The 24,623-nt window shown below is 48.1% G+C and overlaps 3 protein-coding genes and 1 long non-coding RNA gene across 8 annotated transcripts in view; 1 reads left to right on the top strand and 3 right to left on the bottom strand.

The window, feature by feature from the left end:
• KHNYN (KH and NYN domain containing) overlaps window positions 1-846 on the top strand; it is a 42,195-nt gene extending 41,349 nt beyond the window's left edge. For all 4 annotated transcript variants that reach the window (XM_083471035.1, XM_083471036.1, XM_083471034.1 and 1 more), the window contains exon 8: window positions 277-846. In XM_083471035.1, coding sequence (XP_083327161.1) covers window positions 277-598 — 322 coding nt within the window. In that variant the 3' untranslated portion in view covers window positions 599-846. The remainder of the gene's footprint in view (window positions 1-276) is intronic.
• Window positions 847-1,976: 1,130 nt separating this feature from the next.
• Window positions 1,977-6,672, bottom strand: LOC310691305 (uncharacterized protein). Of its 2 annotated transcripts, none has more exons than XM_083471037.1 (2): window positions 6,558-6,672; window positions 1,977-3,357 (listed from the first exon to the last, which is right to left on the bottom strand). In XM_083471037.1, exon 2 carries the CDS (start codon window positions 3,238-3,240, stop codon window positions 2,227-2,229), a length of 1,014 nt encoding a protein of 337 aa, XP_083327163.1. In that variant the 5' UTR covers window positions 3,241-3,357; window positions 6,558-6,672; the 3' UTR covers window positions 1,977-2,226. The 2 variants fall into 2 exon arrangements, with proteins under 2 accessions (XP_083327163.1, XP_083327164.1); XM_083471038.1 differs by lacking the exon at window positions 6,558-6,672 and adding an exon at window positions 5,405-5,541.
• A 6,410-nt stretch (window positions 6,673-13,082) lies between these two features.
• Window positions 13,083-15,268, bottom strand: LOC310691879 (arylamine N-acetyltransferase, pineal gland isozyme NAT-10-like). The gene has a single exon (XM_083472097.1). It carries the CDS (start codon window positions 14,722-14,724, stop codon window positions 13,912-13,914), a length of 813 nt encoding a protein of 270 aa, XP_083328223.1. The 5' UTR covers window positions 14,725-15,268; the 3' UTR covers window positions 13,083-13,911.
• Window positions 15,269-17,316: 2,048 nt separating this feature from the next.
• Window positions 17,317-23,362, bottom strand: LOC310691922. The gene is made up of 2 exons (XR_014518608.1): window positions 23,270-23,362; window positions 17,317-17,788 (listed from the first exon to the last, which is right to left on the bottom strand). It is a non-coding gene; the product is annotated as an uncharacterized lncRNA (long non-coding RNA).
• Window positions 23,363-24,623: the final 1,261 nt, after the last annotated feature.

Here is a 24,623-nt window from a genome sequence, read left to right as displayed (position 1 = left end):
TATCTCTAGTTGCAGACACGATCCGTTCCGGGGTGCTGTTCACACCCCGAAAAGTCCGCAACTAGAGTGGCGCTTCTGTGCATGTGCAAAGCGCGCAGACCGCTTCTGTGCATGCAGCGAAACCCAGAAGTATACACTTCCGGGTTTGCCACATTCACAAGGCGAAAAGATGCAACATGAACCTAATGCAACACGAGGTATGACTGTAGTTAAAAGGGTTGTCTCCACCATCTAAACCCTTCCTGAAACCTGCTTTATGTCCCTTCACCATCGCAGGACCAATGCCCCAAACTGCCACTCCTTCGCTGGCCGGTCTGTGCCTGTGTCTGTCCCCGCGGGCCGAGCCTCGCAGACGGAGGTCCTTCAGCTTCGAGACAGGAAGCCACCTGGAGGGTTGCTTGCGGATCGAAGGAAGAGCCATAAACAGAACTCGCCAGAGGAGCAGCTCCGGCCCAAGGACGAGACCGAGCGGCTGAGGAGAGACCTCCTGGAGATCTTTGTGGACCAAGACAAGAAGGTTGATTTTGTGCTCATGCGGGAGCCCTGCTGCCATGACCTCAACAAGCTTTCAGAGGCGATACTCAGCCTCAATTTCTGAGCCAGAAAACTTTTGTTGTCTCCCAAGGGGGCTGTGCATTTATCCATGCAGCTGCATCCAGAATGGGCTCGCCCCTGCTGGTATGACTGGTTTTTAGCGCCAGCTGTCTGTTCCTGAGGGATACAGAAGAACCTTTTGCTATCTAACACCGTGTGGTTATTTTCCCTCAGAACTCTCTTAGTATGAAAATCGCAGAGCCACTGATGGTTCTACTCATTAGCCAGTAGCAATAATGATCAGCTCAAAAAGCAACGACATTAAGGTAACTCAGGGTTTAAGATACTGCGTGCTGGGGGGAAGCCAACAGTTGTGCTTACTGGATGTTGTTGGACTCATCCCTGACCATTAGTTGTGCTGGCTGGGGCTGATGGGAATTGGGAGTCCAACAACATTTGGAGGGTACCACATCGGCAAGTCCATATGGCCAGCCGAAGCTACACAGAGCAATATGCCCCTGCCCTTCAACCTTCATGGTTGGGCAAGTCTTCACTGTGAATTTAAACTGATTTAACTGTCATGGCCTCCTCACACTACCACAGAATTGTGGGAAATGTTCCATGAGGCAGATTCCTGACAGGATTCTCAAGCCTCCACACAATATTACACCGCCCAGGAATCTGTGGGATAAAAAAAAATAACATGGCAGTTATATTAATTCCAGACCAACTTGAGATAAGTTTTCAGATGTCTTAGGGTTAGTCTAAGGACAGCTCCTTGGAAGGCCCTTGTACACCTTCCAAGTTAAGGGAGAAATCATAATGCGACACGCAAGGGCACTTATTCATAAACTGGAACTGTTTTAGATGATGTCTTGGGCTGAACGAAATGCCTTTTTGCCGTTTAAATAATCTGTCCCATAAACATTGTTGAGCACACTTCCTGAATTTTAAGACAGTAAATATTATATATATATATACATAATATTTTATATATATATATATATATATATATATATATATATATATATATCACATTCTGAGATTTTAATTTCTTAAATTTAAACCCAACATGTAGATTATAGTGTGCTCTTTCAGTTTGGGATAACAAATTATTATTTTCAAATATATATATATATTTCCTTTTAAAAAATGAAAAGAAAATTCTTCTCCGTTACTTAGAAAATGGCAAAATATCCAATTCCATTCCCAATCAAGGAAAAGAAGAAATTTTGTTTTGTTTTCCTGGGATGTAAAAAACAAACAAAACTGGACTGTTTTTAACAGCTAAGAAAATAAACCTGTTTTCTTGACCAAGCTACATGTTTGTTGGTCATGCAATGACAGAATTTGAAATTTTACAGGATTAATAAAAATTATTATTAAAAAATTAATAAAATATACACCTAGGAGCCCTCATACCAGACAATGCTCGGGAAGACTTAATGTTGTTATCATTTATTATTATTTGAACAGTAGTGGTTTCATGACCTCCACCAAGTGTGACACAGGCCCCTTCTACATCAAGAGAAGCCCAGCAACTTGTTTTACCGCCTGTGAAATGGGTGTAACGACGAAACAAACCGGAAGCACAGCCGGGGCAGGGCAGGGAGCAAGCAAGCAAGCGGCGCTCTTATTGTATGCACAACCCCAACCGAACAAACATCAGATTCTTGTCGCTTAGTCCTGGCATCAAGAATCAACCGGTGGCAGAGGTATATGGGTGGGTGGCGAGGGGCTGCGGGTGACCTTCAGAGACCGGCAGTAGAGGAGGGGCTCTTTGCCCAACCCCAGCTGGTAATGCCACCAGTACAGCTTCTGACGGGGTTGCAAGATCACCCGCAAAGCCTCTCCTTCCTCAGCTGCCTCCTCCCACTCTTCCTGCTCCGTCCGAAGCCCCAGACCACCGTAAGCGACAGGGAGGGAAAACTGGTGCTGGAGAAGGGAGGCGGCCAAGGATTCTGGATCCAGAGATCCAGAGACGCGGTATTTCTGACTGAAAGCCAGCTTCGAGGAACCAACTTTGCGGGTGATTTCGTGGCTGCTGGGCATGGGCAGGTCTGTGGCGTTGGAGATCAGCTTGAGGCATTCCCATGCCCCAAAGGCAGCCCCCTGGGTGTGGCCCAGCCCCCCAGGAAGGAAGGAGACCACATCAGGGTGGACGGAGAAGGTCTCCTTGGGCCCTGCCGCTGCAAAAAGGTAGCCACAAAGGCCGTTTTCTTCATCCATCCTTAAGCAGGCGAGGTGGCTGGCATCAGCACCATAGTAATACAGTCCATTGAGCAGTGCCGGCTCCAAGCAGATCTCCTTAGCCGTGGCCCCAGTGGCCAGGTCGGCCACAGATAGGACCACTCCACGTGTCAGGAAAAAGATGAAGAACCGGCCCTCACAGAAGGCATAATGGTCACCTCCTTGGCAGCTGGGGTGCAGCGGGAGGGTACTGGAGGGTGGCTCGGAGCTCAGGTCAAGCACTTTGCAGAACGAGTCCCCACGGAGGAGGTAGATGGCGGAGCTGGTGGGGTCCCCCACGTAGTGGTCCGCACTGCGGCAGGCCGGGTGCAGATCCCACACTTGGAGGTCCTGCCCCAAACGGAAGTCGAGCGCTTGGAGGAAACAACCCAGGTCTGAGCGGACGACGAAGAAACCGTGGCGGGTAGCAAAGATGTCTGTGCCACGGGAGTCTGCCCGGGGCACAATGGCAGCCATGGATGTCCCGGGGTGGAGAGATGCGGAAGAGGTTCTAATCGACAGGTGTTAGCAAATACAGGTTAATGGAACCTCCAGGTCCAGAGGCAATCTATCACAAAATGCGAATTGCTGTTGCTGGTAGAGAGGGAAAGGGAAATGAGAAATACATGTTTTAGTTATACAAAGCAATGAAGTGACCCTTAACTCAGGGCTGGGTCCTGCTGTGTTAAAAAAATGTGACATTCTGTGTCAGTGGCATCCAAACTGCATCAATAACACCTCTGTTGAGAACATAATTGTTTTTCATTATTTTCTGCCTCCTTAAAAAGCAACAATGGTATAGCACAATTTATTCTGATTTGGCTCTAAGGTGCTGTGCAGAGCCCAGTGAAATGTCATTTGATTATTACCCACCTGAGATCTTGGATTTCTTCTGTCCGTGTGGTTTCTCAAGGAAATCTTTGTAAACCTGTGGGCCAGAAGCTCACGTGTGTTTGCAGTTACACTTATATGCAAAGCTGAAATTCTCAGGAAGCTAGATTCTGCACCTGAGCCCACCGTGTAAGGCACCCTAACCTTACGGCAGATTCAAGCGGGAGATCATTACCCTACATCATTCAACAAGTTCCTACTGAATACTTGGAACAGCCTGATTTGTCCCTGAGGTAATCTTGTGTACCCCTTTGTCTAGTTTGATTATGAGAAGTAGGGCTGGCGTTCGAATCTCAAATACAGATAGGTGTGCTTCGTTGTATCTGCAAACACTGTGCCATGACAGATGTTTTCATTTCATTTTCCTTTGGAAGCCAGCCATAGTTTTTTTCTAGGGCATTTCCCCTGTTTGCATAACTTTAGTATGCATTTGTGCCTAAGGCCTCGTTTCCCAGAGATTTGGCTTGTCAGCAGCACCTAACTGGACAATGTTATATGCATATACTGTTATACATTCCCCTGCCTAGATTAAGAATGCTGCTGTGGCAGGTACATTCTTTCACCTTTGGTGGACGTGCCCAAGGATCAAGGCTTTCTGGGAAATGATCTATAATGAAATGAAAAAGGTATTTAAATATACCTTCCTGAAGAAACCAGAGGCCTTTCTTCTGGGCATTGTCGGCCAATTGGTGCCAAAGAAGGATAAAACTTTTTTATGTATGCTACAACAGCAGCAAGAATACTTATTGCAAAGTATTGGAAGACACAAGATTTACCCACTCTGGAAGAATGGCAGATGAAGGTGATGGACTATATGGAATTGGCAGAAATGACTGGCAAAATCCGAGACCAGGGAGAAGAAATGGTAGAGGAAGATTGGAAGAAATTTAAAGACTATTTGCAGAAATACTGTAAAATTAATGAATGTTAAAATGATGTTGGACTGAAAAGAAGTGGTTTTGGTAATAAGGTTAATAAGAATAGGTAAATATAGATAGTTATATGGATGAAAATATATAGTTATAATAGGTTAAGTTATAGAGCAAAGATAAATGAAAGAGGGTAAGGATTTGCTGAAAAGACTTGGAAAACGGGATTACAAAAGGGGAGGTGTGAGGAGGTCAAGGAAATAAGCAAATGAGCTCAAAGATGTTGAAAAATGGATTTATTCTTTTTTAAAATATTTTTTCCTTCTTTTTCCTATTTCTTAGTTATCTGTTTTTTCTATTTTGTATTATTTTCTTTTTTTTAGGTTGCTTTATTGTTAACTTTCTCGTTAGCTTGTTTGTTAGTTTTTGTTTGTTTTTTCTCTATGTGTAATTTTTTGCATAATCTCAATAAATATTCTAAAAAAAATAAAATAAGAATGCTGCTGTGGCAATTTGAGTTGCAAATACCGAGTACGTCAGGAATTATCTATAAATCTCAACAAGACGACTCAGTTGGTACAGCATGAAACTCTTAAGGGTTGTAGGTTTGAGACCCACATTGGGCAAAAGGAGTCCTGCATTGCAGAGGGTTGGACTAAATGGCCTTTGTGGTCCTTTTCCAACTCTACAATTCTGTGATTTCATAAGCAAACGGTGTGTACAAGCTGAATACTGGGAAAGGTCGCAGCTCAGAGGCAGAACATCTGCTGTGCGTACAGAAGATCCCAGGTTGAACCCCAGCATCTCCAGGTAGGAATGGGAAACGAGCCCCAGTATGAAACCCTGGGGAGGTGCTGCCAGGCAGTGTAAACAATACTGACCTAGATAGACAAGTGGTCTGACTCGGAATTAGACAGCTCCTTGTGTTCCTGTGAGATTGCGCTTTTAAGAGGCACAAAACCGGGGATCAAGGAGTGTGGTTTGCAATTCAGGCTTCTTGGGGGGGGGGGGATTATTCTCAGCTATGGAAGACCAATGACCACTGGATGTTTACAGGCGTCCTATTAATTAACCAGATCTGGCACAAGAAGCAGAAACACAACAGGAAAAGCTTTCCCCGTGCTGTAGGAGGTCGGGGATAACATCACTGCTATTATCCTTCTCCTCCTCCTGCCTCTCTCCACATCGCAAAGAAGCTGTGCCAGAACATGAAGAGAAAGTGGCAATCTTAAGAGAGAGTGTGCCATGGTTTCTTAAGGTGCAGAAGGCCAGGACCCCCCCAGATCCAGAATCCTGTGGCATTTCTGCAGGCCATAGGAATGGTGCGTGAGGGATTCTATTCCTGCAGGGTCACTCCTTGTGGGCGGGACTGGGCCAGGAACCCAGGAATCCTGGGCTTCTGTCACAAGGGCTAATTCCCAAGCCCAAGGCTTTATTTTCCATAGAGCACGCTGAAACGCAAGCTGTGAGCACAGAGTGCTTCACCCATCACAACAAGTTAATAATAATAATAATATTCCCAGTGCAAAATTAGTGTAGTGGAGCTTCAAGCAGGTAGATACCCTCTAAAGCCCCATTCCAGTCATTCTGCTGGGAGGGAGGGGATGGGGAAGGAAACTACATGCTTTTAGGAGTGATCTAATAATTTTTAGAAACCACCTGAAACTCCCCCCCCTTTTTTTACAATCAAGCCGCGTATAGCTTTCATGAAAACAAACAAACAAACAAATAAATAAATGGCATCACCTCTCTCTCCTTCTCTTTCTTTGCCCCCGCCCCTTGACTAATTTTCAAAAATTGAAGGATTCGGCCTTTCTAACTCACGGTTGTTAGCACCGCCGTCACCATACCCCCCACCCCCAGGTAGGAACACCTAAAACTTCTCTCACACACACCCCCACGGCACCCCGCTGCGTGGTGCGCGGTGCAGGGCAAAAAACAAACACACAACACAGCATGGGAGGAAGCCTGCAAGCGAGTGACAACAAGCAGCAGAGGTCGGTTGGAGCAAATGCAGCTGCAGAAAATCCTCACCTGGTTTGCAGGCTCTCGCGCCAATTTCACCAGGGTGCAGCGGCTTCCCGGACTGCAGTCGCTGACAGTCGGGCCACGGCAGCTTCCCGGAAGGGGCTGGCGGAGAAGGCCGGGCTCCTCGGCTCCTCCCTCCTGAGGGGGAGGAGACCCAAAACCAAACACTGTAAAGCATGGGTAGGCAAACTAAGGCCCGGTGGTCGGATCGGCCCAATGGCTTTCTAAATCCGGCCGGCCGACGGTCCGGGAATCAGTATATAAAATGTGTCCTTTTATTTAAAATGCACCTCTCTGGGTTATTTGTGGGGCCTGTCTGGTGTTTTTACATGAGTAAAATGTGTGCTTTTATTTAAAATGCACCTCTAGGTTATTTGTGGGGCATAGGAATTCATTTATTTTTTTCAAAATATAGTCCGGCCCCCCACAAGGTCTATTCCGACAGCTTCCATCCTAGGAGATCTAGGGGGAGATCTGCTCCCCCTTCAGCAGATCTCCACCTAGATCTGCTCCCCCTTCAGGATCTTCTCGTGAAGCGAAGCCGCGGAGCTGTGCGCTTTTATTTAAAATGCATCTCTGGGTTATTTGTGGGGCATAGGAATTCATATTTCTTTTTTCAAAATATAGTCCGGCCCCCCACAAGGTCTGAGGGACAGTGGATTGGCCCCCTGCTGAAAAAGTTTGCTGACCCCTGCTTTAAAGACAAGGAAAGTTTGTGCGTAGGTGGGTGGAGAGCGGAGTTGGGGGAAGGGAGGAGGGTTCTTTGTGCTTCTGCGTCGTTTTGGGGACATAGGGCAGGTGCAAAGGACGGCCTCTATTCCGACAGCTTCCACCCCAGGAGGCGATCTAGGGGGAGATCTGCTCCCCCTTCAGCAGATCTCCGCCTAGATCTGCTCCCCCTTCAGGATCTTGGCGTGAAGCGAAGCCGCGGAACTGTTTGGGTCTCCTCGCCGAGCCCAGGCGCAGGGGGGCGTGCGGAAAAGTTGGCCACACCCCCGCCACACCTCCCATATTTGGGCGTCGCCGGAGAGAGTTGGGGGAAGTCTACGTAGTTCGGCTTGGGGGGAGGGCGGCAGGTTGGTGTGTGACATTGCCCGGTTGTGTGTACGTGGGCAAATTCAGGTGGCAAATTCAAAAGTGCAGCGTCCCTTCGCAGCCACGCCCCTTCTGAGGTTATACAACCGGCTAAGATTAGGCAACGATTATTAGGCATGTGTATTGCAACAAACGAGACAGATCTCCACGCTGCCTTTCAGTGAGAGCTGTTATTTTCGGTGCAAATATACGGGTGAAAAACTTGGAGCTTCCTTTGGCATGTCTTAATTTGTGTTTTCACCGCGAAGTTCCACCATACGCAACAGAACTTTCACTCGATGCTCTTGAGAACGAAGCACTTCGTGTTTTCAGAGTTCACGAGTGCTTAGCTTTGGAGAATGCAGTGGGCAAGAGACTCCATGCTAGGGTACTGGAAACACTGACCCTGCGGCAGAAATCCCAGGCTAGAATGGGGCCATAGCGGCTGGCTCAGTTTCCTCCAGTGAGCTTGAGGTTCCTCCCCACCTACCCCGGTCATCCTATATTTGCATCTATGCAAATAAAGTTGCATATGCAAACTTGTGTCGTGAAACAATACCTCAAGTGTTTTGCATACCAAGTAACGCCCCCTTGTTTTAGCTTTAAAGGTAAAGGTACCCCTGCCTGTAGGGGCCAGTCTTGACAGACTCTAGGGTTGTGTGCTCATCTCACTCTATAGGCCGGGAGCCAGCGCTGTCCGCAGACACTTCCGGGTCACGTGGCCAGCGTGACAAGCTGCATCTGGCGAGCCAGCGCAGCACAGAAATCTGCAATTCAAAGGCGGGAAGACAAGTCAGCCCCACACAATGCTCTGTAACACAGTCATAGACCACAAATTCATTCTTGCATGGTAAAACACTGGCTACCCAAGAAAAGAAAGAAAGCTGCAGTCCCTTTCTCTGGTGGTTTTGCTGTTCCAGGGTCCCCCAAGCCTGTTGAGTTCATTTGACCCCTTGGTGAGCTTGTAAACCAAGAAAATCTTTAATAAAAATACCTTAAATAAATAAATGAATAAAGTTGTCAACCCCCAACCCAGATTCTTAGGAATGCATATGAAATAAAGCCAAGGAACATCTATAATCAACATTTATTAATCCGCATCACTAGGAATCATAAAACACAAAAAATAAGGAATACGGCTGTATTGTGGAATCATAAAATGCAGAGGTTCCTCAGTGGGAAGGGAGGTGCACTCTGCACATGCCCATGTCATGTATTTCTGGGGCTCTGAGCTCCTAATTATTTTTTGTGTGCTATTCCTCTAATCTTTTCTATGTCAGGGCCTTTTCCAACCCCATTCCAACCTATAGGTGTTTATTCACCCTCTGCATAAACCCGCCAACCCTAGAGAGTCAAGACTGACCACTCTGGACCACTCTGCTCTAATTCCCTGCATCAAGGCTGGAGGGGTGGGGAATCTATTTATTAAAACAACCACAGAAGGAATTCTCAATCTGTAGTGAGATTTGATGGGCCCTCTATTCAAGCAAGCATTAAAAGCATTTTATTAAGCTTTTGTGTACACACACACACACACACACACACACACACACACACACCATCCCCAGGAATTCTGTCCAATCAGGGATGAGGAACCTTTAGCCTTCTAGATGCTGCTGGACTGCAACACCCATCAATCCTGACCACTGGCTGGGTTGATGGGATTTGGTATCTACTAACATTGTGAAGGCCGCAGGTTCCCCCATGCCTGGTTTGTTTATTTATTTCAGCAATTATCAGTGGGTAGTGTACAGAAATACATCTAAGGGGGAAAGGGTGGAAAGCAATGGGGAGCTGGAGCCAGCTGTTATTTAGGATGAAGAAGGCAGGGGGACCTTAGTCGGTGGGTCGCAGCCAAGAGTGACCTCAATATCCCTGCAAAACAAGATGACCTCCTTCCCTAGCCCTAGCTGATACTGCCACACATAGGCAACATCTTCAGGCTGTAGTGTGAACGTCAGGGTTGTCTCCACCTCACGGGCTTCCCCCCATTCCTCCTGCTCTGTGTTCAGTCCCACACCGCCATATTCGGTCGGTAATGCAAACTGGGCCTTGGCCAGCGCCACGGCAACAGAGCCCGGCTCAGGAGAATCTGGCAGGGCCGTTGCCACCCAGCTGCACCCAACATCAGCCAGCTTTTCTGTGGCGCAGCCCACTTTCCGGGACACTTCCTGTAACCTGGAGACAGGGATGTTGGAGTAGTTGTGGAAAATGTTCAGCAGCTCCCAGGCCTTGAATGCGTCCCCTTTGGTGAGGCCAAGCCCTCCCGGCAAGAAGTTGAGGACACTGGGGTGGAAAGAAAAGACTTCTCCGCTGAAGTTATCCCACAGCTGCCAGTAGAGGTAACTGCGATGGCTTCCCATCTTCTCGTTGGACCACTGATGGTGTCCTGGCTGTGTGTCTGGATCTGGTTCCCCTGTGGTCAAGTCCTTGACTGCCGTCATGGTGCCCGGGCTTAAGATTATGCCAAAGGAGCCACCAGAAACAACGAAATAATGTTGCCCAGCGCAGCAGCTGGGGTGCAGGCGACGGGGCTCTCTGCTGGGCTCGGTGTGAAGGTTTGGGGTTTCCAGGAGTTTGTTGTCCCGGATGACGTAGATGGTGTTGTGCCAACGGGAGCTGAAATAGTGTTCGCTGCCGCGCAGGGAAGGGTGCAAGGGCCAGAGCTCAGCGCAGGGCGAGGTCGGCAAACCGGAGAGGAGCAGGTAGCAGTTCAGATCAGGGCGAAGAATCACATCTCCTGCCCTGGTGCTGAATATGTGGACTTTAGGGACTTCCTTCTGCAGAACCATCGCAGTTAAGACTTTTAGGGGGCAGAGAAGGAGAAACGGGTAGAGAATGAGAAAGGAAGTGACTTCGTTTTTAGAAATACTACTACTACTACTATTACTACTAATAATAATAATTTATACCCCACCCCACTGTGGCTCCCAGCAGAATTGATGATGATGATGATAACAACAACAACAACAACACATCAGACATTAAAAACTTCCCTAAACAGGGCTGCCTTCAGATGACTTCTAAAAGTTAGATAGTTGTTTATTTCCTTGACATCTGAAGGGAGGGCGTTCTACAGAGTGGGCGCCACTACCGAGAAGGCCCTCTTCCTGGTTCCGGTGCTCCATCACTGTCTAAGATTGTGCTGCCTCCCTCTCACACACAGTCGCAGATCTGAACTGCATCAGACTTTCACACGACGTGAGCAAATTCATCACCCAATAAACCAACAATTTATTTGCATATTGGATGTTACACTAATGTAATATTGGATGTTACACTAATGGCGCAATGAGCAACCACCTCCAGGTCTGGTGTGTGTTGCAAAATTCCCATTAACAGCACGCCGGCGGATCTGTTGCCTTTCTAATCTAGTTTGCCCAATGTGCATTTGAAATATCCACCTTTCCCTTCTGTGCAATGAAGAATTCTATGAAACCAGGAGGCCTGCATATTCCTACCTCAGTTAAGACAGTCCAATAGAAAGATTTTGCCCACCTCCATTTCTTTGCAGACCAATACAGTACAGCCCACTAGGTACTTAACAGCCACACTTTCCTGCCACAGATTCATAGTTGGCATGAATTAAACACCTGTACTGAGGACAATGTATATTTTATTTCGCCAATAAAGGGCTGAGTGTCCTCATTCCCAGGAAAACCACTTTTTTTTTCATGGCAGGGCTTCTGTGTGCCTCCAATGCAAGGCAGAAATTTAACAGGTGCAGCATTTGAAGACAAAGTGGTTGGGGAAAACATCACCTGTTCACTTTCTGCCTGGCATGTAATTGTTTAAAACACAGGCAACCTCCTAGCGGCAAACCCTATGCAATCCTAGCCCCACCCGTCTGACAATTATTCAGTATATTCTATAACACCCCCACCTCCCCTTCCTGTTCTATATTCCATCTCCCTTCCCTCCATTCCATATGCTCACAGCTCTTACGCCAGGCGAGTTGCAGGCGGAGAAATTCTGGGTTAATGCAAGTCAGAAAGGCTTGTTTATTTCTAAGGGCTTTGGCTCCTCCCCTCTCACGTGACCCCGCCTCCCGAAGCCTCTCTATGCATGAACTCAAAGCGACCTCAGCACTTGTCTCTCGCAGATCATCACTCATTCTTCCCTCCCCAACTCCACCAACTACGAAGTGGTGACTTCCCATAGGCTGGCTCCAAGATTCCCCCTTCCCTCACCACCCAATTTTCTTGAGAATAAGGTGGACCTCCTTATCTGCTTCATTCATATGCCAGAGGGTTGCTATCAGAGTTTTGCACAGAGCTGGTCTGTTGTGACTCTGATGTGTGTGGGTTTTTTTTATTATAAAAAACCCTCACTGTTTCCCTAAAAACTGATGCACCTCTCGTCCCTCCCATCCCTGAGCCTTGTTGGTCTTCAGTGGGGACCTGCTGGTCTGGGGCTGATGCGGCAAACCTCTCGGTTTCTATTGGAACCCCAAACTTTGCCTAGGAGTGTGTTAAGTTGTGGGTGAACATATCAGACGACACAGCGATGCTTCAAACAGCTCTTGTTTATTCACAGGCCAGAACAGAACTGAACTGAAGGGTTCAGCCAGCCTACTTATATAGAGCTCCACTACAATGCAACTGGAATCACTTTCTGTAACTATCCAATCACTGAACGTCACTTTCAATCCCTATTTGCATATGTGGACCTGAGTGAAAACTATCTACAGTATCCCCCTGCTGGCTCAGGGTGAGAACTTCAGAACATAACAGAGTGTGTTAAGAGGCATATGAACAATCTATAAACGGAACACACAAATTTCTAATTCAGCGAAATGGATAGTTTCAGATTATGACCAAGAGGAGGCGCAAGTTCAACTCGCCACTCAGTCACACGACTCTCTGGTTGAACTTGTGCCAGCCAGGGTCTCTCAGCCAGGCCAACTTTGCAGGGTCACATCAAAAGAGAGGGGTGACTCCACCAGTCTCCCATCTGCAAGGATTCTATCATCAAGTTTGTCATCTGAGGGAAGAACTGTGTGTGGCAGCAACTGCCCTGTTCTGGATGTTGTTGCCTGCTGGGCTCTAGGGTCTGATCTGGGGCAGGGAAGAATATTTTTGAGGAGAAAATGTTCTTTATCAAGGGGAATCAGCCAGAACTGCCACTGATGTTGGTTGCAGCTTTGAAAACTTGTGATCGAGCTTGCTTTCTCCCTCCCACTGCTTTTTTCCTTGGGTGTCATGTATGGTATTTTGAGACTGTGAGCCTGAGAGCAGGGACCATCTTAAAGGTGATTTTTATAAGCAGCTCTATGAGCCTCTTTTGGCTAAAGGTCATGGGAAGCAGGTTTCTTGTGCAAGAACTCCAAACTGCACTACCTGTTGTAATAAATGTAAATCTGCCCTTATTTCCTTATGGGGGACACAAGAGCACTTATAGAGTCCTTTGCAGGTTCTCCATCGGTTGGAGAAAATAACAGAGGCCAACCAGAGAATATTGAATAGTAAACCTGATCTTTATTGAACTGTTGCAACAGGGTGCCCCCTTCACACGCAGGAGAAGGAGGAGGACCCAGAACCAAGGTGTGCCCGCCCTTATATAGACATTTTAAATTGCCCACCCTGGAGTACAAGACCACCCCCAGAAACATCATACATACATCACAGAAGGGGTGGAGCTCAAGACCACCCCCTGACACATCATACTTACATCACAGAAAGGGCAGTCTACAACAGAAATCTGAGTGTGTTGTTTACCTCCTGTCTGGCAAGTTACCTGTTAATGCTTACTTGATTGGATACCCTGGGGAGCCTGGCCAGTCTTTTGTAATGATAAAAACTTAGTTCCTGAGCCAGGTCACAGGCTCACCCTATTCATACACAGACATACCCTTAAGACAGGATTTGTGAATGAAAAGACAACGGGGAGGCGTTTCCATTTTCCTTGACCTTGCAGAGAAATCATTTGGTCAGTTTGGGAGTCAAAATGGTTCTAGGGCTGTTTTCCTCTGCTGCTTCAGACATGTGGTTTATATATTTATGTACGTGTTTGCTTGGTACATCTATGAACATTTATTATATATATAAGACCTTAAATTTTTATTTCACTGCATTTGCAAAATAGCAAGAGTGTGGAAGTTAACAGACAGATTCGGGATTGGAGCAAACAAATGAAATTTCCCCTTCCTTTGGAGATTAGAATGTTTGTGACGCTTCCATGACATCACAGCACTTAACCAATGGCTAGGAGCTACACCCTGAGAAATTATTTACAAACCATCTTTTAGGCTATTATCTTGATTGGGAGCAATTTCCACCATCCCTCATTAAACTTCCTCAAGGGGTGGCAGGATTTCTTCATCCTTTGGCTTGAAGTCCCCGCTCAGATTGATCCCAAATTTCTCACGGAGCACCACTGGGATCTCGTTGCTCTGCAGGGTGGTCTCTGTACGCTCCTCTCCCTTCTTGGAAATGAGACGCCAACCCATGTAGGTGAGGCGCCCGCCATTTTCTTTCTGCAGGGAGCAGAAGGATTTGCAAACGAATATGGAGCTGGGCGAAGTCTGGTGATAAAGACACATGCCCGTAAAATCGTCCAGTTTCTTCTCCTCGAGGGTGAACTGATATAAGGGCCTCCCCTCCTTCCCAGAGACTTCTCGGCGTTCCAGCACCCAGACGCCCCCTTGGAGGCCCAGCCAAAAGATGCCACCTTCTTGGATTTGCTCCACAGAGGCCTTCAGCTCTAATGGCTCCGTGAAGCCTTCACCAAAGCCCACGTCACAGAGCAGCTGGCGCCCACCCAGCTGCACCAAAATCACCATGTGGTCCAACGGGGGGCCATAGCAGCCGGTGAAACGGTTCCGGACACGCCCGGCCGCAGCTTTGGCATCAAATCCCAATGCCTGCAGCAGCCACAGGAAGAGGCCATTCAGCTCAAAACAGAAGCCACCCCGATGCTGCCGGACGATCTTGTTGTAGAGGGAGGACACTTCCAGGACGATGGGCTCCCCGGAATGGATACTGAGGCTCTCGAAGGGCACGGAGAGGAGGTGGCACCGGTGGAGGCCGCGCAGGGTCTCCAGAGAAGGCTCTGTGGGGCCCTGGTACCCGATCCGTTGCAGGTAATGTCCAATGTCCATTCTGGACTGGACTCAGGAAGTAGATGAGGAAGGATGAGGAGGTAGATCGGGATTCCTATTCTTTCCTCTCCCAGAGCTCGCAGGTGGGAGACCTTTTCCACACAGAGGGTTATATCGCCTTCCCTGCAACCTTCCACATGTATAAGGTGGAGAGGTAAATGTGAGCAGAGCCAGAGATGGAAAGGGGCAGAATGTATCTGGCTAGCTGGTTTCTGCACACACTTCTCTCTCTGTGCAGCAGCTTCACATGCAAGAAAGAGGTATTAAGCAGAGTTCAAGGGCACATTCCAGCGAGGTTAAAACTCGGGGAGGATCCTCACCCCTGAGCTGCCATGAATGGATCTTCCGATTCTTCACATCCTGCTCCGAACCCCATTCCAAGCTCATGGAACCCAGGAATCCTGGCTCTCACCACATTCCTGCTTGCCGGCCTGGTCTCAGCTCAATTTCTCTGGAAAAGCACCTCTGTCCATATGCAAAAGCCAGCAGCTGTTTTGCTATGTGGAAAGAGAGAGAGAGAGAGTAAGGAAATGAGGGATATCATGTGACCATGGATATACACCACACATTCACAAACACTCAGATACAGACAGAGCACCTCCCACTGGCTCCTGTTTCAACTCTCTGGCAGGCTCTTAACCCTTGCTAGCCTCTGTCCAATTAAATACACTTTAGGAATTAAATCAAAAGTACAGTGGTACCTCGGGTTAAGTACTTGATTCGTTCTGGAGGTCTGTTCTTAACCTGAAACTGTTCTTAACCTGAAGCACCACTTTAGCTAATGGGGCCTCCTGCTGCTGCTGCACCGCTGCTGCACAATTTCTGTTCTCATCCTGAAGCAAAGTTCTTAACCTGAGGTACTATTTCTGGGTTAGCAGAGTCTGTAACCTGAAGCGTATGTAACCTGAAGCATATATAACCCGAGGTACCACTGTATAGCATAGCCATGAAAGCGGTGATTCTGTTTTTCTCTCTTTCTCACCCCACTCTCCATTTAAAATATATCCCCCACACTTTCCTGCATTATTCTGTTTTTCAGGAGGCCCCTTCTGTTTCAGCCTTTAGACGAGTGTGGAATTAAATGTAGGCGATTAAGAAAACATACCTGAAAACGATTTACAGATGGTATTTAGCTCTGAGTAGACTTGTTAAAATGTATAAGACTGAATCAGATAATTGCTGGAGATGCAACGAGGCTGAGGGTACATTCTGTCATATGTGGTGGACTTGTAAAAGAGTATTGGGGAAAAAAGTATAATGAATTTTTAAAAAAGTGTTTAAAAGTTGTTTCCCAAGAAAACCAGAGTCCTTTTTGTTGGGGATAATTCAAATGGAAATTCCCAGGTGCCAAAAAAGATTATTTATGTATGCCACTACTGCGGTCCGTGTTTTGTTAGCCCAAGAATGGAAAACAAGCAAGGTCCCAACTAACAAAGAATGGCAACTTAAGCTGATGAAATATGCGCAGCTTGCAGACTTAACATATAGAATAAGAAAACAAGAAGAACATACGTTTAGAGAAGATTGGAAAATGTTTATTGAATATATGGGTGAAAATTGTGTACATTTGAAAACGTTGGCAAGCCTTAAGATAAATTCAACAGTGTAAATAAGTTTTAATGGATGTAATAATGGAATACTGAATGGTTTAGTTTATGTAAAATATGCAGGGATTTATGATATGCAAAAGGAACCATGGAAAGAGGAAAAGGGAAGTCACTGATATTTTAAGGTTGTTTAAATGAATATTCTAAAATGTAAAATAGAAAAACTTAATAAAAATATATATAAAAAGGAAAGGAAAGAAAACATATTTCTATAATGCTTGATTGATGGTCTTCAATTTTAATTTTATGTGGTTTTTAATTATATACAGTACATGCATTTTTATGCACACTTTACCACAATAGCTGCCATTTTGTACACAATACTTGGTTTCAGACCTGCACCTGTAAAATCTGGAGGCTTGAAAATTATGAAGGGTGGCTGTGTTTTGGTTTGCATATTGTTTCAGAAATATGGTTTGCATATTGTTTCAGATTTGGTAGGTTTGCCTTCAGTGTGAGCTGAATCAAAATTCTCCACTATCCCTAAAGGTAAAGGTAAAGGGACCCCTGACCGTTAGGTCCAGTCGTGACCGACTCTGGGGGTTGTGGCGCTCATCTCGCTTTATTGGCTGAGGGAGCCGGCATACAGCTTCCGGGTCATGTGGCCAGCATGACTAAGCCGCTTCTGGTGAACCAGGGCAGCGCATGGAAACGCCGTTTACCTTCCTGCTGGAGCGGTACCTATTTATCTACTTGGACTTTGCCGTGCTTTCGAACTGCTAGGTTGGCAGGAGCTGGGACCGAGCAACGGGAGCTCACCCCGTTGCGGGGATTCGAACCGCCGACCTTCTGATCGGCAAGTCCTAGGCTCTGTGGTTTAACCCACAGCGCCACCCGCGTCCACTATCCCTACTCATGGCTAATTAAGCTTCTTTGGCCATGGGTGCATCTAATCTTTGCCACGGTTGCATCATCTTTCAAATACATTCTGAGCATAAGAAGCACCATTCCCAAATGACAAAGGCAGAAGTCACACACAGGGGGATTTAAGTGCAATAATTGGTTGTTTATAATCCAGATGGAAATAGGGGAATGGTCTTTGGGGGCAAGTTGATGGATCCCGCATGGAGCAGAACTAGAAAGTTTATTATTGCACCGAGCTCTTAAATAGATGAGAGTAATACATTAGGCAAGGAGCCATGGAAAGAAGGTGTTCATTCTGTACTAAATTCATGGGTCAACAATGGGCCAGTAGAATCCATGACTGGAAACAGACGGTGGTCTCCCTCCCTTTAGAAGGCTTTAAGAACTCGTCATAGAGATATCTTGAAGGAGCTTGAAGCTTAGCGAATCCTGGCAGTGCTTGGCGACATTCTCCAAGGTGCAAGGTGTGGTGGTCTCAGGTGGGCTGATCCGAACGCAGAACTTGAATGAAATAAAACAGTGCAGTGACGGCCTCTTGATCTGTATGTCTGATCACCTCTCTCTGTTATATGTCTGCTTCTCTTCTATGCGACCTGTTAGGGATTGATTAGCTGCTTGTGCGTAAAAACGTGCTCCCTCAGAGTTTGTGCGACCCCACAAACCTCCGTGTGTGACGGAGCTCCTCAGACATGTCTGCTCTAGTCACTAGTAGAGTCCGACAGTGGCTGTCTGCGGAAGCGTTTCCAGCAAAGGAGCTCCTTAACGGAAACGCGTCTCCTGGACTCACGGCGTGACAGTTTCCGGCGAGGTGTGGGTCTCCCTATGGGAGACTCAGATACCTCCCCACTGTTCTCGCTGGAAGCTTCCCTGAGCCCTCCCTCCTGCTCGCATTCCCTCAGAGACCCACTCCTCCCCCTGCTGGTCCCTGCTTCAGCTGTTGAGTCTCTTTCTTCCTCCCTGAGTCCCTCCACCACCTGATGCTCCAATGGCAGTTCCCTGACATCCACCTCCCCTCCAGGGCCCCCCTCACCCCCTCCCATTTCCTCTCCCCTGGGAGGTGAAGGGCTAAAACCCCGAAACGAATCTTCCTCATCTTCCGACGTCTCGAACAATTCCCTCCATCGATCGTCGTCCTGGCTCGCTGAATCCTCTTCCTCTTCAGAATCTGGGAACCCCTCCAACTTCTCTTCCTCGTCGGTGGTGGCAAAGTATTCCCTTCGGAACCTCGCTACAGGCTGAGGTTTACGTGGGAACCTCTGATGAAAAGTCTCTATTAAAACTTCGTCATTGACATCCTCTGCCCTAACCCAGGTGTTTTCCGACTCCGGTTCCCCTTCCCACATTACCAAATACTCTACTTGATCTCCCTTCCACCTGGAATCGAGGATCTCCGCTACATGGTCGCTGTGTTCCTTCTCCTCCATTGCTGGTCCCCTAGTGACCCTCCCTTCACTGTCTCCTCTATACGGTGACAGCAACGACCTGTGAAAAACTGGGTGCAGCTTCATGTGGTTCGGTAACCGGAGCCTGAAAGCCACTGGATTGACCTGCTGCATGACTTCAAACGGACCCAGCCTTTTGGGTCTTAATTTCTTACAACCTCCTTTGAACGGCAACCCTTGGGTTGACAGCCACACCTGGTCCCCCACCCTGATGCTTTCACCTTCCCTTCGGTTTTTGTCTGCCTGCCTCTTATATTCCTCCTTAGCCCTGTTTAAGTTGAGTTGGAGCTGGCGATGGATCGCTTCCATTTCTTCAACGAACTGTTCTGCAGCTGGAACGCTCCAGTTCTCCCCCTCCCCCCCTGGGAAGGCTCTGGGATGGCACCCGTGATTAGCCAAAAAGGGGCTCATCCCCGTGGACACGTTCTCTGCATTGTTGTAGGCAAATTCTGCCAACGCCAGCTTCTCCACCCAATCATTCTCTCTGTCATTAACATAACACCTCAAATATTGTTGGAGAACCCCATTTGCTCTTTCCGCCTGCCCGTTGGTTTCTGGATGACGGGCCGTTGAAAAATTAACCTCTACATGCAGTAAGCTCATGAGCTTCCTCCAGAACCTGGAAGTAAATTGTTTCCCTCGGTCTGAAACCACCCTCAAGGGGGCGCCATGCAACCGAAACACATTCTCTACAAACAATTTGGCTGTTTCTTCTGCTGTGACCGCATGTGAGCAGGCTATAAAGTGGGCCATTTTAGTTAACAGGTCTACTACAACCATGATGGCTGTTTTCCCTCTAGACCTTGGCAGATCAGTCATGAAATCTATTGCCACTGCTTCCCACGGTCTTTCAGGTGTGGGCAGTGGTTCTAATAAACCAGCCGGCGCCCGCCTCTCCCCCTTGGCTCTTTGGCATTGTTCACACCCTCTCACATACTCCCGCACATCTTCCCTGACCTTGGGCCACCAAAATTCCCTGGTAACCAGCCACATGGTCTTGTGTTGCCCAAAATGCCCTGCTGTGGGGCTATCGTGCAGCTGCTTGAGTACCTTCTCCCTCAATTCCCCTTCAGGTATATATAACGCTCCCTTATAATACAATGCCCCGTTTCTCTCCTCAAAACCACCGGATTTGTCTTCCTCCCTCCTGAGATCCCTGAGTTTGTCCTGGGCGTATGCATCCTGCACCGTACCCTTTGCCCCACCCTCTACCAATTCCCTTTGCCCCACCAAAGTCGCCCCACACACCCAGCGGTCCTCTGGAATGATATGGGTTTCTTCGGGTGCTCCCTCCCCCTCCAAATATTCAGGTTTGCGTGAGAGAGCGTCCGCCCTAACATTCTCTGGGCCTGGCACGTAACAAATCTCAAAGTTAAATTTGGAGAACTCCTGGGCCCATCTCAACTGCCTTTGGTTGAGCACTCGCGCAGTTCTCCAATACTCTAGATTTTTATGGTCCGTGCACACTTGCACCTTATGTTGTGCACCAACTAGCAGATGCCTCCATCTCCGGAACGCCTCATGAATAGCAAGAAGTTCTCGGTCGTACACCGTGTAGTTCCTCTCGGATTTGTTCAGCTTTCGCGAAAAGAAGGCACACGGTCGCCACTCTGACTCCTCCTTCCCCGGCTGCAGAAGAAGCACCGCCCCTATGGCTCTGTCAGATGCGTCTGTTTCAACCCTTAGCTTCTTTCGTAAATCCACATGCAGAAGTTGTTCTTCAGAGGCGAAGGCCCTTTTCAGCTCCTCAAACGCTCGCTCCGCCTCCGCCGTCCATACAAACTTCTTTTTACTGCTGAGACAGTCAGTGATGGGCGCCGTCAGATGGGCGAAGTTGCGGATGAACTTACGATAAAAGTTTCCAAACCCTAGGAACCTCTGCACATCCTTCTTGGTTTTGGGTGTTTTCCATTCCAGCACTGCCTGTACCTTGCCGGGATCCATGGCCAATCCCTTGTCTGACAGGCGGTACCCCAGGAATTCCACCTCCTTGGTATGGAACCGACACTTCTCCAGTTTGACCCACAGCCTGTTGGCTTGCAGTCTGCTCAACACTTCTCTGACGTCTCTCACATGTTGCTCCTCATTCTCCGAATACACCAACACATCATCTAGGAAAGCAACGCAATTCTTGTAGAGCAAAGGGCCCAGTACGTGGTTCATAAAAGATTGAAAACACGCTGAGCCTGCTTGTAATCCAAATGGCATAACGAGGTATTCAAATGCCCCCAAAGGGGTAAACATGGTGGTTTTCCATTCATCCCCTTTCCTTATGCGTATCAGGTTGTACGCCCCCCTTAGATCCAGCTTTGTAAAAAGCTTTCCCTTCCTCACCCTGGTCAAAATATCATCAATTCTGGGCATAGGGAAAGCCACCGGTTCAGTCACTGCATTTAACCTCCTAAAATCGCATACAAGTCTCGGCTTGTCCGCGTTTTTTTTGTCCACAAAGAACACTGGGCTACCCCCTGCTGCTTTGGACTCTCTGATGAAGCCTCTCTTCAGGTTCTTGTCAATAAACCCTCGCAACTCCTGCATTTCTCTGTCTGACATGGCATACAACTTGCCCACGGGAAGCTGTGCTCCAGGGAGTAAATTGATCTGGCAATCAAAGGGTCTATGAGGTGGTAGTTGGTCAGCTTCCTTCTCGCTGAACACGTCGCTGAGATCTGCATACTGTGGTGGTACCTTCACCTTCTCCATTACTTCAGTCCCTGCTAGGGTGGCTTGGGCCCCTGCTGAACCCTTTTCCCCTTTGCAGTGTTCTAAGCAATGTGCTGAACCAAAGGACACCACTCTTTGATGCCAGCCAACCAGCGGATCATGTAGAGCTAGCCAGCTCATTCCCAAAATAATGGGAGCGCCTCCCAGGGTGGCCACATTAAACGCTATCAGTTCTGTGTGCCTTGCCACCCTCATTATCATTGGGACAGTCTGCAAGCTGACTCCTCCTCCCAACAACTCCCTGCCATCAATCGTGGTCACCTGCAGGGGGTTGCTTAAAGGGATAGTCTGTATCTGGTGTTCAGCAGCAAACTCCTTGCTCATAAAATTGCAGGAGCTGCCTGAGTCCAATAGCGCCTTTATTTTTAGGGGGTGCCCATTTTGCAGCTCTAGCGACACTTCAATCACTAGAGCAGGTCGAGGAGCTTCTGGCACGGGCACTTTCACTGCTCTTTGGCCTGGCTGCAGTGCCCCGATTGTGGCAACCAGGCGTTGGCTTTTACCTGCTCCGTTCCCCCCTGTTCTCCCCCCTCAACAGCTCCCACCATCCCTTGCCATTCCTTCCTCTGGGGGCAGACTCTGGCAAAGTGGCCTGGCTGTTGGCAGAGATAGCATTTCCGGGGGCCCTTTCCCTCCTTCTTAGCCCCCTCGCTGGTTTTTGAAAATGCGCGCGCTGTTCCGATTTCCATCGGCTCTGCCGGCGGGAAAGCTGGCTCAGGAATGTCTGGAATGCGGAACTCCTTCCAACGTTCCCCTCTCCCTTCCCGCCTCTCCAAGGCTCTTGCCTCCTGCCGCGCTCCTATGGTCAGCGCAGATTTGGTCAGCTGATCCATAGACTCCGCCCTGGGGCTCCGTGACAGCTCGTCTTTCACCGCCGAAGAAAGACCTTCTTCAAATAGCATTTGAATGGGTGCCGCCGATAAATCCCAACTCAGTCTGTGAATCAGCATGGTAAACTCAGTCCAGTATTCACGGACAGATCGACTTCCCTGCTTACAAGCCATTAGCTGTCTGCGCACCGCCCCTTCCTCAATATCGCTGGAAAACATGATATCCATTGCACGAAAGAACTTCCTCGTGTCCTTTAGTATGTCATTGTGCGTTGCCATTAGGGGTCGAACCCAGTCTCTCGCCCCTTTCTCAAGATGCCCAATTACAAAAGCAACTCGCGATTCCTCATCAGGGAACTCATCGAACTGCACATTAATGGCATATTGCATCTCTGTCCTAAAGGCATGGTAATCCTTGGGGTCCCCCCCAAATTTTTGCACCAATCCTGGTACCTTTCTGGGGAATTGAGTGGCTCTCCCCTTCTTGTCTGCATCCTGAGCCCTTCTCTCCTCCAGCCTCGCCGTCTGCAGCGCCAGTTGGACCTCCAACGCTCGGTATCTATCTTCCAAGCTTGGACCAGCTCCAGCCCCCGCTCCTCCGGTTCCGGTTGGTTCGCTCATGATGCTTTCTCTTGCACAGGCAGCGTACAGAGACTGTCGGACTGCTGTTAGGGATTGATTAGCTGCTTGTGCGTAAAAACGTGCTCCCTCAGAGTTTGTGCGACCCCACAAACCTCCGTGTGTGACGGAGCTCCTCAGACATGTCTGCTCTAGTCACTAGTAGAGTCCGACAGTGGCTGTCTGCGGAAGCGTTTCCAGCAAAGGAGCTCCTTAACGGAAACGCGTCTCCTGGACTCACGGCGTGACAGTTTCCGGCGAGGTGTGGGTCTCCCTATGGGAGACTCAGATACCTCCCCACTGTTCTCGCTGGAAGCTTCCCTGAGCCCTCCCTCCTGCTCGCATTCCCTCAGAGACCCACTCCTCCCCCTGCTGGTCCCTGCTTCAGCTGTTGAGTCTCTTTCTTCCTCCCTGAGTCCCTCCACCACCTGATGCTCCGATGGCAGTTCCCTGACACGACCCTTCTCACAAAAATGGTTAAAAGTAAAATTAGCTTTATGGCTAATGTCCAGGGCTGTGCAACCACTATACCTTAAAGAATTCTGGGCGCCACAGTTTACACCTCACAGAGCAACAATTCCATTAGAATTCCAAGGGGGGAAATGTGGTTTGTAGTCTAAACCCATCCTTCTTTAGAGCATTTCAAACTGTTGAGTCCATTGTATCTCCATCATGGGTGGGAAGACACATCTCACGAGTTTTTCTCTCTAGTGTGAGGGATGCAATTGTTTTGCAATGAACTGGGATTGATCTGAAGTGGCAGCTTTTCAAACTGTGTGCTGGAAGAACCCTGCAGTTCTTGAGAAGCGTTGTGAGGTGTGTGTGTCTATTAATGGAAACATCTGTCAACAGCAGATGAGGTTACCTGAAAATGAGATTTCCCAACAATGCTGCTGATTTTCACCTTGCAATGTGTCATGTGCATTCTTGGTTATACTCTCAGGTCATGGGTGGAAAGGGGTAGTGGTGAGGCCCGAATGGGTCTGCTCAGTGTGCCTGGCATGAAGAGGGTGTGCACCTGAGAGCAGGCATCTTCAACCCTTTCAGACTCATTTTTAACCCCAATATGCACTTGGGAACAGATTTCTAAGTCATTTACCATATATCTGCATGGTAGTAATGCTCGAACCACCACAGGGGATTGAACCCAGGGACCTTTTGCACGTAAATCAGAGCTACAGCTCTTCGTCACATCAATGTAGGAAATACAAGTCAAAAGTAGGAAGGATTCCCTGAAGGTCTCATTTCAAGCAACATCTGATGGGATTCTTACTGAGTGTAAAATGTGGAGAGTAGAATCTTCTTGGGTCTAGCCCCCTCCTCCATACTGCTGTGCACCACACCAGCCCTCCATATGTGTGGTTTGTGAGACTCACGTGATCCCTTTACAATGGGATCTAGGAGGAACTAGGATCTGTAAATCAGGTCTTTAATGTGTACCAGAAATCCACACTCAATCCAGACAGTTGCTATTGAAGCATCCTTTGGTTACTACTTACTCCCTGCAAGTCTTACTACCCAAGACAGGGTTATACAGGGAGGAAGCCACACAATACCTGAGGCAGGGAAAGCCAACATGGTGCCTCCAGATATTGTTGGACCACAGCTCCCACCATTCCTGACCACTGGCCATGCTGGCTGGGGCTGATGGGAGTTGTAGTCTCGACAACATCTATCTGGAGGGCATAACACTGGCTATCCCTAAGTTAAAGGATCACCTTAGAAGTTGTTCCCAGTTTGATTAAACATGCTCTTAGGCTCACCCCTAGGTCCCTGAAGAACAAGAAGTTCCAGAGGTCCATTGCTTAGAACAG

Source organism: Podarcis liolepis (genome assembly GCF_965112155.1).
Source record: "Podarcis liolepis genome assembly, chromosome: 13".
Taxonomy (NCBI): Eukaryota; Metazoa; Chordata; class Lepidosauria; order Squamata; family Lacertidae; genus Podarcis; species Podarcis liolepis.
The sequence above is the reverse complement of the archived record's forward strand: the minus strand, read 5'-3'. Positions and strand labels throughout refer to the sequence as shown.

Excerpts from the sequence above, each read along its gene's own strand:
- LOC310691879 (XM_083472097.1), bottom strand. The coding sequence starts at position 14,724 with ATGGACATTGGACATTACCTGCAACGGATCGGGTACCAGGGCCCCACA.
- LOC310691305 (XM_083471037.1), bottom strand. The coding sequence starts at position 3,240 with ATGGCTGCCATTGTGCCCCGGGCAGACTCCCGTGGCACAGACATCTTT.